The sequence below is a fragment of the Rattus rattus genome, chromosome 5, assembly GCF_011064425.1.
Source record: "Rattus rattus isolate New Zealand chromosome 5, Rrattus_CSIRO_v1, whole genome shotgun sequence".
Lineage (NCBI taxonomy): Eukaryota > Metazoa > Chordata > Mammalia > Rodentia > Muridae > Rattus > Rattus rattus.
In genome coordinates this window covers 110,559,359-110,576,572 of record NC_046158.1, presented here as the reverse complement: position 1 = coordinate 110,576,572, position 17,214 = coordinate 110,559,359, and the positions used below count along the sequence as shown (strand labels likewise).

Below are 17,214 nucleotides of genomic sequence, written 5' to 3'. Positions count from 1 at the left end.
CGCACCCTCGCTCCGCCCTGCCGCTGGCCCGCTGCGGTGCCGGCCCCGGCGACCCTCTGCGGCCCCCAGGTCCTCCGCTGCCAGCCTCCATGGACTCGTTCGCCCCCAGCAGCCGGGCTGTCCCGCGCGCGCTCGCTGGCACCTTTGGCCGTGGGGCGGCCTCCGTCAGGTATGCGGCGTCGAGACCGCCGAGGGTGGCCCGGGATGCGCCTTGGGGCGGCTACGCCTCGGGCGTCAGGGCGTGGTCTGATATGGCTTCCTTGCGGAGGATTGTTTCGAACGGCTCCTTGAAGAACGTTTGCCGGGGACGACGTCCTTCTGGAAGGACGGTGCTCGACAACCCACCGCGGTTCCCGGGAAGACCCCATTGTGACATCCCTCCACAGACGGGTTTTCTCTTAAGCCTTCCCCACGGACAGCCCACCGCTAGAGGCCCTGTAATTCACGCGAGTGGAGCCCCAGAAACTGCCGCGTGAACCCCTTTGCTTCTAGGTGTCCAGAGCCTTTGCCCTAAACCACATCCTGTCCCCTGCATGTACATGGAACTCCCCTCACCTGTCCCTGACCACTGCATCCAACCCCTTCCCCTTAGGGAGCGCCCGTTTCAGGGACTTGAAGGTCATTGGGGGCGGCGCAGGAAGAAAAAGGAAACTGGGTGGATAGGGGAAAGGAGGCTCGGAACCCCCAAAAGCTGCTGACACCAGGTTAAGAACCCAGGAGTGACGGTGTACTGGGAGGGGAGTCGCTATTAGGGAGGGCCGCCATGCATACAGAGGCCCTTTCCATACAGGAGATCTGTTTCCAATGTCTGCCCTGTCTTTGGGGCTGACCTTGATATTCTGGGCTTTGTTTGTGACGGATCTGGTATGGGGCTGCCAGCGAAACACAGAGGTTGGAGTGTTGGAGGTGTTGCAGTAGGAACCTATAGGAAAGGGAAGGGAGGAGTCATTGAGGTGTGGATACTGCTAACCTGTCATTAAACCAGAAGAGGCTTTTTTGTTTGCTTACTTGCAGCCATTTGGCAAAGCAAATATGCTATTGTTCCCGTGAGTGGGGTTGTCAACTAATATGTAAGAATGGCTTTTCCTATATTCTGTCTTTTTTTTTTTTTTTTTTTTTTTTTAGATAGGGTCTCATTGTGTAGACCAGGCTGGCCTTGAACCCAAAGAGATCCACCTGCCTCTGCCTCTCAAATGCTAGAATTAAGGGCTGTGCCACCGTGTCTGGCCGGCTTTTTCTGTGTTCTTGATTGGGCCTTGTAGTGTTCTCTGTGGATGTGTGGATGTTTCTCTCCAGTGTTGAGGGTCAAATTCCAGGTCATTGCTTTTGCTAGACAAGTGCTAGCTTTGTTTTTTGTAGAATTTTGTTGTCTTTTATTTGTTTCTTTAGGGGGTGCTGTGTGTTGTAATTGGATCGAATCTATGAAGAGTGAAAACTACTTTTTTTTTCTTTTTCTTTTTTCTTTTTTTCAGAGCTGGGGACCGAACCCAGGGCCATGCGCTTGCTAGGCAAGCGCTCTGCCACTGAGCTAAATCCCCAACCCCGAAAACTACTTCAGAGCCTTGCGCATGCTAGGCAAGCGCTCTAACCACTGAGCTAAACCCCAACCCCAAAAACTACTTTTTTTAAAGACAGAATCTCACTTTGTAGACCTGACTGGTCTTGAACTCAGAGATCCACCTGCTTCTCAGTGCTGGGATTAAAGACTCATGAGAGAGAGAGAGAGAGAGAGAGAGAGAGAGAGAGAGAGAGAGAGAGAGAGAGAGAGAGAGAGAGAAACAGAAACAGACAGAAAGACAGACTAACACTGTGCTTGCCACTGTGAGTATGAAGGTCAGAGGACAACTTACCAGGAGTCTTTTCTTCCCTTTCTCCTATGTGGGTCACCAGAATTGGATGCAGTCAGGTCTCTTGGCAGCCAAGTGCCTTTCTCCACTGAGCCATTCTGCAATCCCCAAACTCATTCTTCTTTTTCATTTCTCAGGACTCCTTCACAGACTCTGCCAATGTGTTTATTGAATGACTAAACCAAGAAAGAAGAAAAGCAATTAGATTAGGAGTCCTGGTTTGCTTCTACTTGACACTGTATGGATTTCTTTCTGGGCTCTACCGTTTGTAGTGGGTAGCTGCTTGTGGGAACAGTCTCCATCGTCTCTCTGCCCAGAGAGCATCAGTGTTTGAAAGTATTTCAGCTTTGTATGAAAAGCGAACAGGATTAGAGCTTGGAGCAGCCCTCTCTGGAGGGGGTGTGTATCTGCCTGTCTGTATGTCCAAGTGCCATATTTGTTTGATGTTGTGCTGGGGATGACACTCAGAGCCTTGAAAATGGTAGCCCAGTGCTCTCTACCTCTGAACTGTATGACCATCACAAGCTCGGGGTCTTTATTTAAATTTTTAAAAGAATTGCATTTTAAAGTATTTCAGTTTAGATTTATTTTAAAGTGTGAATATACTGTATATACAGGAAAGCACAGGGAAATGCAGATATCCAGTGAGTCCAGAAGAGGGCGTTAGATTCCCTAGAACTAGAGTTACAGGCAGTTGTAAGTTGCCTGAGATGCCAAGACCTGATCTCAGGTCCTCTACAAGAGCGGTGCATGCTCTTAACTGCTCGGCTTTCTCCAGCCTCACATTTTTACTTGCTTAACTAAAGTTATGTGTATGTGTCTGTGAATGTGTGTGTGTCACCAAATACATCTGACAGTAAGAGGATAATTTTACTCTCTTATCTTTCTTTCCATCATGTGTGAATGCTTGCCTCAGGGATCCAATTCATGCATTAGCCTTGGTGACAAACTCCTTTACCCACTGAGCTATTTTGCTGACCCTTGGTTTGAATATTGAGTCTTGAATGTAGAAAAGCAACTTTGTCAAAAAGATTCATCCCAGAATCCTACCTACCACCCTGCCCTCCAACCCCGAGCACATGGCTGACCTAGAACTTGGTGTGTTGACTGAGCTCACCTTGAACTTGTGATTTCCCTTCCTCTGTCTCTAGACTGCTAGGATTACAGCAGTATAACCCACATCTGGCTTATTAGTAGCAGGTGTGTGTGTGTGGGGGGGTGTTGAGGGAGAGGTGCAGGCATGTTGGCTCCATGGCATGTGTGTGGAAGTCAAGAGGTTGCTCCGGTGAACTGGCTGTCCTTCCACAGTGAGTCTGGGGAGGGAACTCGGTCGTCAGACTTGCACACTAATCACTTCTCTCTGCCTCTTTCTCTTGTTTTCTCTCTTTTTTCTTTTTTTCTTTTTTTTTTTTTCTTGAGACAGGTTTTCTCATCCAGTAGCCTTGAAAGGCCTAGAATTGACTCTGTAGACCAGACTGTCCTTGAACTCACAGAGATCTGTCTGCCTCTGCCTCAGCAGTGCTGAAAGTTCCCTACTTTCTTGAAGATATATAGGGCGAAGGGATCGGTGTCCTCTTCTGGCTTCTCCAGTCACTGCACTGGCAATCATGCAGACAGACATGCAGACATATACTCATGCAGACAGACATGCAGACAGACATGCAGACATACACTCATGCAGACAGACATGCAGCATATACTCACGCAAACATGCAGCCTTACACTTACTCAGACAAACATGCAGACGTACATACATTTTTTAAAAATGTGCCTGGTGGGGGGCTGGAGAGATGGCTCAGCGGTTACATGGTGGCTCACAACCATCTGTAAAGAGATCTGAAACCTCTCCTCTGGTGTGTCTAAGTCAGCTACAGTGCACTCATATACATTAAATAAATAAATCTTTAAAAAAAAAAAAAAGGTGGTGGTCGTGGTGGCTCACACTTTTAATCCCAGAACTTGGGAGGCAGGCAGAGGCAGGCAGATCTCTGTGAGTTTGAGGCCCACCTAGTGTATAGAGTAAATTCTGGGACAGCCAGGGCTACACAGGGCTACTTAGTACACAGTTTAACAGTGGGCCTTTGATAAAGGAACTTTGGTGAAGGGTTACCTCATTTCTCTACCTCCCTGTAGTTGAACGTGCTTTTCTTACCTATTAAGTCTTCCCTTCTTATGTCCCTCGTGCTTTAGAAATAAGCCTAATCTGCCTCTCAGACTGGCTTTGAACTTGGTTGATCCTCCTGCCTTATCCTGCCAGGTGCTGAGGTTTCAAGCCTTGACACCATGCCTGCCTCCCCATCCCTTACCCCCTTGCATTTTTGGACGTTTTCAAGGTTCCTATCAGGTTTGGGTTCATTCAGCTTTTCCTCTCAACTACACTTGGTCCCTTTGTGCTCCCTCACTCCTGCCTGATGAGAGAGGCAGGCTTAACTAGTGAAGAAGTCATGATCCTGGAGACCACAGGTAGTTCTGTCAGATGCGTAGTTCTTTTCGATAGGAGTCCATTCTCACAGATGGAGAATGGCGATCAGAAGTGAAATATTAGTTGTTTAGAACTAGAGGCTCCCTTCTAAGGTTATGACCATAACCATGCTATCAGATAATTTTGGTTTCTGTTCCCCTAGCATGCTGCTCTCCCCTTTTAAGTTAGCTTGCGAGATGCTCTTGGTTATGAACTGTACATAAGAATAATGCCGCAGTCCTTTGCAGTAAAAGCTTTAGCCATGAATTTGTTATTCTCTTTCCTTCTGGTATGGCGACTGTTGTTCCAAATTACTCTGGAACCCAGAATGAGCATAAGAAAGAAGTAAAATGTCACTGGGTTTTAGAATAGAATAAAAAAATTAATTTTTATTGGACTTTTCGTTTTATGTGTGAATGTTTTACTGCATGTATGTCCATGCACAGCGTGCATGCTTGGTGTCTGCAGAGGTCAGAGGAGGGCATGAATCTCCTGAACTCGAGTTACCAGTTACATAGATGTGAACCACCAGGTGAGTGCTGAGAGTCAAACCCAGGTCCTCTCAGAAATGTCTAGTGCTCTTTACTGCTGACCTTCTTGAATAAAAAAGTTTGGTCTTGGATGATGGTCCAGCTAGGGCTGCATAGTGAGGCCTTGTCTCAATTTTTTTTTAAAATTTGTGTGTGTGTGTGTGTGTGTGTGTGTGTGTGTGTGTGTGTGTGTGTGTGAACAACTTGTCTGGAGTAAGTTCTCCTACTGTGTGAATCCCTGGGATTGAATTCAGGGCAACAGGCTTAGCAGCAAACACCTCTACCTGCTGAGCCATCTTTCTGGCCCTAGAATTTTTCCTTAACCGAAGTATAAACCTAGTTTATGTGAATTAATACTAAGGGATTAGCAGAAATCTTGCTGAAATATACTGTCCTACTTCAAAATATTTTTCTGTGTAGAGGTCTCTTGCAGAATTTCAGAAGTTCAAGAAGAACTTCGCTTATATATCTGAACAATTCTCAGTTCAGGATCAGTCTAGGGTATGTCAGACAAACAAGTAACAACAACAAAAAACCCTTCAGAAATCCTCCGTTGCTTGGATGCTTACTAGGAAGGCTTAGTGTGACTGTTGTAGAAGCAGAAAGGTCTGCTTGTTAAGACTTGTTGCTGTATTTCTGCCCAGGGAAACTGCCCTTACTGTTTACCCTTGTGCTTATGTCTGGGGTGACAGTGTACTGTGGTCTTTAGTTCTGTGACATCACTAGTGTGTGGTTACACAGCAGTGTTTCCTAGCTTTGCTGCTCTTATCCAAAAGGGGAGTAAATGTGAGAGATGTTGCACAGCTTAAACTGTTGGGTTTTCCCTGAAGTTTATTTCTAAAGGGTCTGGAGAAATAGCACTTGCTACCCAGCCTGAGAATTCAGTCCCTAGAACCCACATGATGGATAAAACCAGTTCCATGACTACACATACACCTTCGAGGGCACACACACACACACACACACACACACACACACACACACACACCATGAGATACACATGCCAACACATGCAACATCAGTAGAAAAAAATTAAAGATAAGAAGAAGGAAGCATTATAATTTGGGTACTTACAACTAGTACCTTTGATTTAAAGCCCTCGCTTGAAGAAAAGGTAGCATATTGGATATATTTCTTTTTGAGACAGGGTCTTACTTTGTATCCTTGACTGACCTGAAGCTCGATTTGCTTACCTCTGCCTCCTGTGTTGGAATTGAAGGTGTGTGCTACCACACCTGGTTTTATTTTTTATCATGTTAAAATTTTTAATTATGTTCATCGTGTGTGTGTGTGTGTGTGTGTGTGTGTGTGTGTGTGTGTGTGTGTGTGTGTGTGTGTGTGTTGGTTTATAGGGAATGGCAGTCCAGGACACTTGAGGGAGGAGGGTCTATTGTTTCACCATGTAGGGCCTGGGGAATCTAACTCAGGATGGACAAACAAACCTTAGCTCCCTGAGCCATATACTGTGTCCTTAGCATGCTTTAAAAAAAACAAAAACAAAAACTTGAGTTTCAAAGTAACTTTAGATTTATAGATGAATTGTGGTGTAGAACCATGGTGCATTTACAACAATGAAGGCATCAGTGTTGGTATAAAGCTTTAGTATAATTAGTAAACTTGCTTACTTGGAGTCCAGACTTTATTTCCCGGAATGAACTCTCTCTATTCTAAGATCTAATCTGGGATTCCATATTATGTTTGAATTTGACATGCCTATAATAGTCGAGGATGTGGGGGAGGATAACTGGATGCTTGTTGCATGAATACTTGTGGGACTGATTTAACAAAGAGCAGGAAGTGAGAGCAGGGCTCATAGTCGGCCAAAGAGAAGGAACCATGTGGAAAACATCTGAATACACTGAGCAGACTCTGGATAGCACTTCCTGTTTATGATGATTCGTTTTCTAGAGTTCTTGAATTAAGCAACTTATTAATACAAATTGGTGAGGTCTGTATAGACATATATTTCAATTGAGCATGAGTTTTTAACCTTTTAAAATTAGGTGGTCTATCAGGAAACATCATTTAGCAGCTAGTAAGAGATTCTTAGCAAAAATGACATTAGCATTTATTCCCTGTTGCTATAGATGGTCTCTGGAGGACGAGAGACCTTTTCTGGTATAAAGTTAACAAGGAGCCAAGCTAATTTTATACTTTCCTTTGGTGACATTAGCAAGTGGCTTTTATCTTTTCAATAGCTTCATGGTCACAAAAGGTCTGTAGGAACCCTTGACCACTGTGTCTTTCAGGTAAGAGGAGGAAGCTAGTCCTTTTAGTTAAACCCGTTACCATACAGGAGCGTCTGAGTTTTCCTCATTAATCAGATAGCTCTAGAAGCAGAGGCACCTGGCCTATTGCTAACCTAAGTAGAGTAGGAGTGTTATCAATGAAAGGGGAGATGGGCGTGGGCTGACAGCAAGATAACTATGTAGAATGAGGATTATATTACCCTGGATTGTTGTGGCTGTGGAGGATGGTGTCTTAGTGTTCCATTGCTGTGAAGAGACACCATGACCAAGGCAACTGTTATAAAAGCAAACATTGAGTTGGGGCTGGCTTACAGTTTCAGAGGTTTAGTCCATTGTCGTCATGACAGGAAGCATGGCAGCATCCAGACAGACATAGTGGTGGAGAAAGAGCTGAGAGTTCTACACCCAGATCTACTGGGCCTGGCTTGAGCATTTGAAGCCCCAAGGCCCACCTCAGTGGCACTTAATCCAATAAGGCCATGCCTATTCTAACAAAGAGTTTGAATGCCCTGAGCATTCAAATATATGAACCTATGGGAGCATTCTTATTCAAACCACCACCACCACAATGGGAGTGCTGGGAGAAAATTAAAATTACCACATAGTTACATGTCCGGAGCATGTTCTTTAGTAATAAAATATGTGTCCATTTCAGTCATTTTATGGTTAGTGATTAACCACGTTTGGTCATGACAGTAGCAACACTGACTTTGTCTTACCTGTCACTCCAGCACCGAACATCAGTGAAAATGGCTTTTATGGTTTTGCATCACATGCCCTGCATCTGCCTTTCCTTCAAGTTTCTTAATTTTGCCAAGGAAAGTAAATAGTGGCTGCTTTACTGCAAAGGCCAAGTCTTGTCAACCTGCTTCAGGCCTACAGGGAGCTCACTCTAGTCAATACCTGAAGTCTAGATTGATGCAGGTACGGCAGCCTTTATTTTCCTGCTCTGCTTCCTCTCACATTGTAATATGAAAAACTTCAGAAGTACAGAACAGTTGAGTTATTCAGTGTACATTCATAAGTGTCCATAGGTGGACTCTAAACTTTATTTTTTTCTTATGGTACTGGCAATGAGGCCAATGCTTGAGACCAATCCCAGAGCTTTTGGGTTGCTAGGAAACACCCTGCTGACAAACTGTGTCCCTAGCTGTTCCTTTATTCCACTTTTGAATATGGTTTGGTCCTCTGTTCAGTAAGGGCAGTTAAGAGACACTGAGACCAGCCATTCTTCCTAGAAGAGACAGAGATCACCAGAGCATCCTGGGAGAGGCTCAGACTACTCAGCTGCCTGCAAGAGGCACTCTGTGACCTGTGGCCTGTGGCTATACAGTGAGCTCCAGGTTTCTAGCCATTGTGAGCTGTCACCCCTGCTGACAGCTTTGGTGATGGGCTATCTTTGAGTTATCCTGTCAGGAACCCAAATAAAACCCAAATAGTTGGACTTTGGTGGTTCCCTTACTGGGTTGAGTAGACATTTGTTTGTCTACCCATGTATAGTGTTTCTCAACACAAGGGTGACCTCAAAGTCCTGACCCACTTCTACTTCCCAGTTGCTGGGATTACAGGTGTGTACCTGTCACTGACTTTTAATTGACTTCCCAGGTTCAATCCTCAGTTTCCTTCACTCTTCTGTCAACTCAGCATATAGAACAATAATCTTATATTTTTTCTGTATTATTGTATAATAACTATTATATAATTGTCTTAGTGTTTTACTGCTGAGAAGAGACACCATAACAAAGGCAACTCTTTTAAAGGCAAACATTTAATTGGGGCTTATAGTTTCAGAGGTTCAGTCCATTATCAGCATAGTGAGAAACATGGCATCAAGCAAGCAGACATGGTGCTGGAGAAGCCAAGAGTTCTACATCTTGATCCAAAGGCACCCAGGAGGAGACAAGCATCTCCAAGCAGCTAGGAGGAAGCTCTCTTCCACACTGGATGGAGGTTGAACCTATTTCAACAAGGCAACACCTTCAAATAGTGCCACTGGCATGGGCCAAGCATATTCAAACCACCACAGTAATAATGGGTCATTTCATATGTTACAGCTGATTTCAGAGCTCTTCTCAAGAGACACATCTCAGTTGATGGTGTTGAAGCACTTGCTGTTCTTGTAGAAGACTGGGTTTGTGTCCAGCTCCAAGGATACCCTCTTCTAGCCACCACAGGCGCCTGAACACACCTGGCATACTCAAAAATAGCACTTATGACTTGCAATTTCCAAAAAAAAAAAACCAATCCTGTGTGAAAGATCATTCAAGGCTGCTGACTGATTAGAATTTCATGAAAAACAAAACCAAACCAAGGCATGGCATTTGCTCAGTGTCCTTTTAGTGCTGTGCCACATCAGATGCTGGTTTAGATAGCGTGCAGTCTCTTCCTAGTTTAAGTGGTGACGTGAGGCAGACTAGTGAGTAGAAAGAGATTGTGCAGGGGCTTCCTGTGCCTTTGAAGGGATGCACTGCTCATGTGCTGTGCTCTCTCGAGAACACAGGTGCAGGCCACGCTCTAGGAGGGAGATGACAACCAAGTTAGTGCCACCATACCTTTCTGCAGCCATAGTGTTAGTCTCTGGTTCTCTTCACCCTCCAAAAACTTGAAGCACTACAGCTGTCAACCTCAGAATGCCAAGGACTCCACTGTTATCCTTGAGCCAGTTCTCTGTGGTGTGCCCATTGGATTGCCATCTCTCATGCTCAGACTCATTCTAAACCCAGGGAAACCCAGAAAGAAATAATAGTGTAAACATAGCACTAGATAAGTGCTTTACTGTGGAGCTCTATCACCAGCATGAAAACACACTGGAGAGAGAGAGAGAGAGAGAGAGAGAGAGAGAGAGAGAGAGAGAGAGAGAGAGAGAGAGAATGAATGAATGAATATGAATGAGTGTATGCGTGTGTTTTCAATACTAGAGATTGTACTCAGAGCCAGGCAGATGCTCTACCATTGAGCTATATCCTCAGCTCCTTCATAAGTTGGTTGTTATTTACATTTATCTATTACTGATTTGGTTGGGTGGGGCATTCACTCCAGGTGCATATATGGTAGTCAGAGGACAACTTGGGAGACTCAGTTTTCTTCACAGGTCTAGTAGTAAGTGCCTTTACCCTGGTATTAGGGTTACTCTTGCTGTAATGAAACCCCATAATTAAAAGCAACTAGGGGAGGAAAGGGTCTATTTGGCTTACGCTTCCATGTCACTGTTAATATTGAGGGAAATCAGGACAGCAACTCAAACAGGGCAGGAACATGAAGGAGTGCTGCTTGCTGGCTTGCAAGATTACTGATGTAATCTGCTTTCTCACCGCACCCAGGGTCACCAGACCAGTGGCGGCCCCAGCCACAATGGGCTAGACCTTCCCACATCAATAACTAACTTTTAAAAAATGCCCTACAGTCTGGAGGTATTTTCTCAGTTGAGGTTCCCTTCTTTCCAATGTCTCTGGCTTATGTCAAGTTGATATAAAAGTAACTAGCACACCCACACATGACTTCTAATGACTACAGCCTCCCTTACACAACTTCTGAAGGCGAAACTCTAAGTTGTAGACTAATATAGGCCTAGGCAAGATGCACCAGCCTCGCTTAGATACTGTGAACTACATGGCAGTGTTACTACTGGAATTTGGATTGTATGCAGCGTAGACACATAACAAACTATCATATGTATAACCTTTGAGTCTAAGGATCAATGAGAACTTCAGCTTCATATAAATGTTTTGTTTGTTCCTTACGAAAATACAGTAACTAGTATTTTACACACACAGTTCAGAAAGCACTGATAGGAATAAAAGCAGAGATGTCAAGATGTCAGCTGAGGTTACTTCTGGGCGCTGGATGGGAATGGGGTCATCGTGCTTTTCTTTGAACTCATCAGGGATTTCTGTGTGTGTGGATTTTGTTTTGTTGTTTGTTGGTTTGTTTTGTTAAAAGTAAATAATTAGGCAGTGGTGGTACACTCCTTCAATCCCAGCATGCAGGAAACAGGCAGTTGGATCTCTGTGAGTTTGAGGCCAGCCTGGTCTACAGAGTGAGTTCTAGGACAGCTACGACACAGAGAAACTGTCTCAAAAGAACAAAACAAAACAAAATAAAATAAAAATAGTTGGGCCTTGGTGGCACACACCTTTAACGTCAGCACTCTGGAGACAGGCAGGTGGATCTCTGAGTTCGAGGCCAGCCTGGTCTACTGAGTGATTCCCAAGCCAGCCAGGACACAGAGAAACCCTGTCTCACCATCAACCCCCAACACTCAAAGTAAATAATTAAGTAACTATATGCTTCGCGGTTCAGTGACAAACGGACTATATTCTAGTTAAAGATTAAGTCTGAGAATCAAGAAAGTGTACAAGGGGGAAACCCTAAATTTAGTTTTACCCGTTTGATAAGAAAGCACTAATCAGGACAGTGTTCTACTTAAGGAAAAAGACACTTTTCTTACATTTGTGTGTTCCCAGTGTACTTGGACTGGACAGGGTACAAGTAGGAAAAAAGTCTCCTGTTTTCAGTACTGTCTTGGCTTCCAACAGCAGTTGCCAGGGAAACTCCTTTGTTTCTTGGTCACATGATCTGGTCATGCTTTTTGTCGGTGGCTGGTTATAAGTTTGCAAACCAAAGAGCTCTTGGTAACCTTGGCAGGCAGTCAGCATACTGTCCTTCACAGAAAATGGGCCAGAGGTCCAACTCACAAAGTCCTTCCAGCAGGGAAACGACTGCAGGATCAATCCTGCTAAAAACAAATGTGCAGGGTAAGCAGGCAGGCATCGCTTCTCAGGGAGAGATGTCCATTCACTGTTTAAATGATCGTCACACTGTTGCTTCTAAAACCTTATTTCATAACAGGCCTCTTCCTCATAGCCCCTAATTTTTATTATAAAAACCACAGAAAAAGTAAAAGAATACTATGGACACTCATGGAGCCTACCACATACATTTAGTCAGTATCTTTGAAACCCAGTCTAACTGTGTAGCCCTTTCTAGCCCAGAACCCTGTTGTCACACCAGCCCCCATATATTTCAGAATAAACACTTCTATATCCATAAAAGTTTTGGCATTTAATAGGGATTGTGTTAAATCTGCATGTTAATTTGAGGAGAACTGGTATTTGTACTTTGCTGGGTGACCACACCCCAAAACTCTTGTCTTAGCAATCATCAACTGCCAATAGCTCTTCAGCTAGGGATGGGGCTCAGGAGATTTCCCGTCCATGTTGAAATTTCGACTGGCTTGTGCTCATGCAGGTAACCACACTGACTGTGAGCTGGCCAGTGCAGGGTCTGTCCTTTCTGAACACAGCCCTTGCTCCTCCCTGCCCTCCAGCTCTTCCTCTCTTCTCTCCTCCTCTTCTGTGATGTTCACTAAGCCTCGATGCTGGTGCTGGTTGAGGAGGAGGTGGTGGTGGTGGAGGTGGGGTTGGGGTGACTGAAGAGGAGGAGGTGAAGGTGGGGTGGTGGTTGAGGAGGAGGTGGTGGTGGTGGAGGTGGGGTTGGGGTGATTGAAGAGGAGGAGGTGAAGGTGGGGTGGTGGTTGAGGAGGAGGTGGAGGTGGGGTGGTGGTTGAGGAGGAGGTGGTGGTGGTGGAGGTGGGGTTGGGGTGGTTGAAGAGGAGGTGGTGAAGGTGGGGTGGTGGTTGAGGAGGAGGTGGTGAAGGTAGGGTGGTGGTTGGGATAGAGGTGGAGGAGGAGGTGTTGGTGAAGGTGCTGATGGTGGTGGGTGTGGTAAAGGTGGTGGAAGATGAGGCGGAGGAGGTGATGAAGCTGGGATGGGGTGGTGGAAGAGAAGGAGGTGGTGGTTCATATGAGTGTCCCATTTAGTATCACAGTCACTTTTGTGGTCAGCACTGTGAGCTTCTACATTAACCACTGACCACTGCAAATAGTAGCTTCTCTGAGCAAGGTCAAGAGCAGTGCTGCTCTACAGGTACAGACGAAGTATTAGAAGGCAGTTTGATGACTTCCAGTCAAGAAAGCAGTAGTAGTTTCCCTCGGTTCTGTGAACACCCTAGCCAGGGGGTTTTGGCCAGGTTTATAGTATGTGCGTGCGTGCGTGCGTGCGTGCGTGCGTGCGTGTGTGTACACATATATGTGTGTGTGTGTGAGATACCATATGTGTGGGGGTGCCTAGGGAGGCCAGAGAAGGGCATTGGATCCCCTGGGACTGGAGTTAAAGGAGGTATAAGTTGCTGATATGGTGCTGGGCTGAATCTAGGTCTTGAGAACTGAACTCTGGTCTTCTGGAAGACCTAATCATTATGTCATCCCTCTGGCCTTAAATCATATTGCATAGTGACATAGTAGGTTGAGATTAAAGGAAGGCATGCACCACCACTGCCCAGCTATAAATCCTTGGTTTTGGCTAGCCCACCTTTATTCCTTTCTCTCCCATTGTCCTACATAACCTTTAGCCTCCAATGCCCTCCCCCCTTCTCTCAGAGCAGTTGTGTGCTATTGTCACCTCCCCCAATTAAGTTATCTTACCCTCTCCCTCTCATAGGCCCTTTACAAACATAAGTTAAATTTAGAAATCTAAAAACTTGAAGCTATGGGCTGGCTGGAGCAGGGGTTCTCTTGCAGAGGACCTGAGTTTGGTTCCCAGCACCCCCATTGAATGGCTCATAACCATCTTTAACTCCAGCTCCAGAGGGATCCAGTGCCTCTGGCCTTGTGGGCACCTGTATGAATACATACATGATTAACTTTATTTTTAAAAGTTTTAAAAGTTGTTCTGCCTCCATATGTGAGGGTGTCAGATCTTCTGGAACTGGAATGAAATACAGTTGTGTATTCCCTTATGGGTGGTGGGAATTGAACATTGGTCCTTTAGAAGAGCAATCAATGCTCTTAATTGCTGAGCTGTCTCTCCAGCCCATAGAGGGCATGCAGGGTCTTTCTGGGCTTAAATTATCTTGCTATACTATTTTTCAGCTCTATCTGTTTCTCTGAAGTTTTCATAATTTCATTTTTCTTTACAGATGAATAAAATTCTGATGCATATATATTGCATTTTCATTATCCATCAGCTGATGAACATTTAATCTGATTCCATTTCCTATTTTGAATAAACAGCAATAAGCAAGTATTTCTGTTGTAGGATATGGAGTCCTTTGTGTATATGCTCAGCATAGGCAGACCATATATATAGTAGTTCTGTTTCTAGCTTTTCTTTTTCTTTTTTTTTATTGGATTTTTTAAAATTTACATTTCAAGTGTTATTCCCCTTCCCCGTTTCCTGGACATAAGGCTCCTATCCCCTCTCCCTCCCCTTCTTCTATAAGGGTATTCCCTTCCCTGTCCATCCCCCTTCCGACATTCCCCTACAATGGAGGTCCAGCCTTGGCAGGATCAAGGGCTTTTCCATCCATTGGTTCCCAACAAGGCCATCCCCTGCTATATATGCAGCTGGAGCCATGGGTCTGTTCATGTATAGTCTTTGGGTAGTGGTTTAGTCCCTGGGAACTCTGGTTGGTTGGCATTATTGTTCTTATGGGGTTGCAAGCCCCTGAAGCTCTTTCAATCCTTTCTCTAATTCCTCCAATGGCGGTCTCATTCTCAGTTCATTGGTTTGCTACTAGCATTCACCTCTGTATTTGTCATGCTCTGGGTATGTCTCTCAGGAGACATCTATCTGGCTCCTGTCAGCATGCACTTCTTAACTTCATCAATCTTATCTAGTTTTGTTGGCTGTATATGTATGGGCCACTTGTGGGGCAGGCTCTGAATGGCCATTCCTTCAGTCTCTGCTCCACACTTTGTCTCCATATCCCCTCCTATGAATATTTTTGTCCTACGTTTTAAGAAGGAATGAAGCATCCACACTTTGGTCATCCTTCTTCTTGAGCTTCATGTGGTCTGTGGATTGTATTTTGGGTAATTTGAGCTTTTGGGCTAATATCCACTTATCAGTGAGTACATATCATATGTGTTTTTCTGTGATTGGGTTACCTCACTCAGGATGATATTTTCTAGTTCCATCCACTCGCCTGTGAATTTCATGAAGTCATTGTTTTTGATATCTGAGTAGTACTCCATTGTGTAGATGTACCACATTTTCTGTATCCATTCCTCTGTTGAGAGACATCTGGGTTCTTTCCAGCTTCTGGCTATTATAAATAAGGCTGCTATGAACATAGTGGAGCATGTGTCTTTGTTGTATGTTGGAGCATCTTTTGTTCCTAGCTTTTTAAGACACCTCTACACATTGATTTCCGTAGTGTCTGCAGCAGTTTATACCCTACCATACATACATCCCTACCAACTAGTAGATAGGGGTCGCTGTTTCCCCGTGTTCTCTTTAGTACTTGTCACTTGTTTTCTTAATGACAGACATTATCACTGTGGTAAGATGGAATCTCAAAGTAGTATAATTTGCATCGCTAATGGTTAATGATATTCAACAGTTAAAAATGTTTATGGGCTAAGAGTTAGACATGGAGGTGGTGGGGAAGAATCAGGCTTGACCGTGAAATTAGGTATTCATCTTTGGGGTTACTGACAGGAGTAGAGAGAGACAGAAAAGCAAGAGAGTCCATTGAAATTGTATTGTTTAGGAATATATGTCTCCTTACACCTGGGTGCAAGGAATAGCCCTTCTACCAAAGGAGTAGTAGCTCTCTAAAGAGAGGGTGTCTTCTGTGCTGAGAGTCTACAAGGTAGTCCTGTAGGATAGCTAGAGCTTAGTTTATTGAGGCCTTTATATCAATTTTTGGTTTTGTTTGTTGCTTTTGAGACAAACTAAGAAAGGCTAAATTTAGGCTAAAGCAGTATAGAAACTTGTCTTTGAAAATCAGCAAAAGTAAAAAGACATTGGAAGGGGTTGGGGATTTAGCTCAGTGGTAGAGCGCTTGCCTAGCAAGCACAAGGCCTTGGGTTTGGTCCCCAGCTCTGAAAAAATAAGAACAAAAAAAAAAAAAAAAAAAAGACATTGGAAATTCTTGGCATCAGCTGATTAATTATGAATGGGACCATGGTGCCATCTTAGTTCATTGTCCATTGTCCAAATAGTCTTTAGACCACTTACACTAAATCTCTTTGAGAGCATGGACAAGAAGGATACGGTTCTGATTAAAGAGCTAGGTACTACTTGCCTTACCTAACAAGACCATTCCTCTAGTGTGTACCTTTACAGACTCTCACACTTCCGCACTCAAGAAACTCTGTTGTTCTGTTACAGCTGCAGCCGACTCCGCCAGGTTCAAAGTGTCCTGACCCAGAGCAGCAAGTCTCAACCTGATGGGATTCTCTGCATCCTAGGTCAGTGCTTTAATAATGAGTTTGTAGTCTTGATCTCAGGAAGATACTAGTAATGCTATCGTGTAAGGTACGTTAAAGGCTAGAATCTTCCCAGTTCTCATTCCTGTGACATCTGATCCATCTTAATGAGGGTGAATATTAAGAGGGGTGTCAATGAGATAAAGAGGGAGCTCCTACCACAAGCCTACCTGCCTGCCTTTGACTGTCCTGAAACTTACACTGTAGACCATGCTGGCTTCTGCCTCTTTAGTTCCGGTAATAAAGTCCTGCGCCACTGTGCCCAGCTACAACCCTTTCTTTTCAAAACCACATGGAGAATAGTTGCTTGACTCTGATCCTTCCATCCTGCCAATAGCTGTAGTCCTTGGATGGTGAAGTCATTGAGAGACAGAAGTGAAGACAGTGTCATTTAATTTCCTTTTGTCTCTGGTTCCACCTTTCTAGACTGACCTTAGTGAAGGTCGTCTGCAGGGGTGTATACCCCCGCACCATACCTTACAGTGCAGTGCTAAGCTTTGCTTCCGACATTTGGGAAGGCTCAGTGTGTGTTAGTCTATCCACTTGTCCTCTTCTTTTTCAAACCACCTTAACTTGTTTTTATTTGTACATATTTTCCATAGAGATCTCTTTGAGATCTATTCTTCGGCTAACAAAATATTCCAAGATCTGTAGTAGATCCATAGAAGACCATATGTTCTGGTTCTTTCTGCCCTTAAGAATTGCACATGTGGGCTGGAGGTGGTTCCGTAGATAAGAGCACCCACATGGTGACTCATAACCATCTGTAACTCTAATTCTAGGGTATCAGATCCCCTAGATCATGGAGGGTGCTCTTCTGGCCTCCTTTGGTACCAGACACACATGATATACATA

General features: G+C 44.5%; 1 protein-coding gene across 1 annotated transcript in view; it reads left to right on the top strand.

Moving 5' to 3' along the window:
• Positions 1 to 11: 11 nt before the first annotated feature.
• C5H20orf194 (chromosome 5 C20orf194 homolog) overlaps positions 12 to 17,214 on the top strand; it is a 132,125-nt gene continuing 114,922 nt past the window's right edge. The window contains exons 1-2 of the mRNA XM_032904223.1: positions 12 to 169; positions 16,262 to 16,341. Coding sequence (XP_032760114.1) covers positions 90 to 169; positions 16,262 to 16,341 — 160 coding nt within the window. The 5' untranslated portion in view covers positions 12 to 89. The remainder of the gene's footprint in view (positions 170 to 16,261; positions 16,342 to 17,214) is intronic.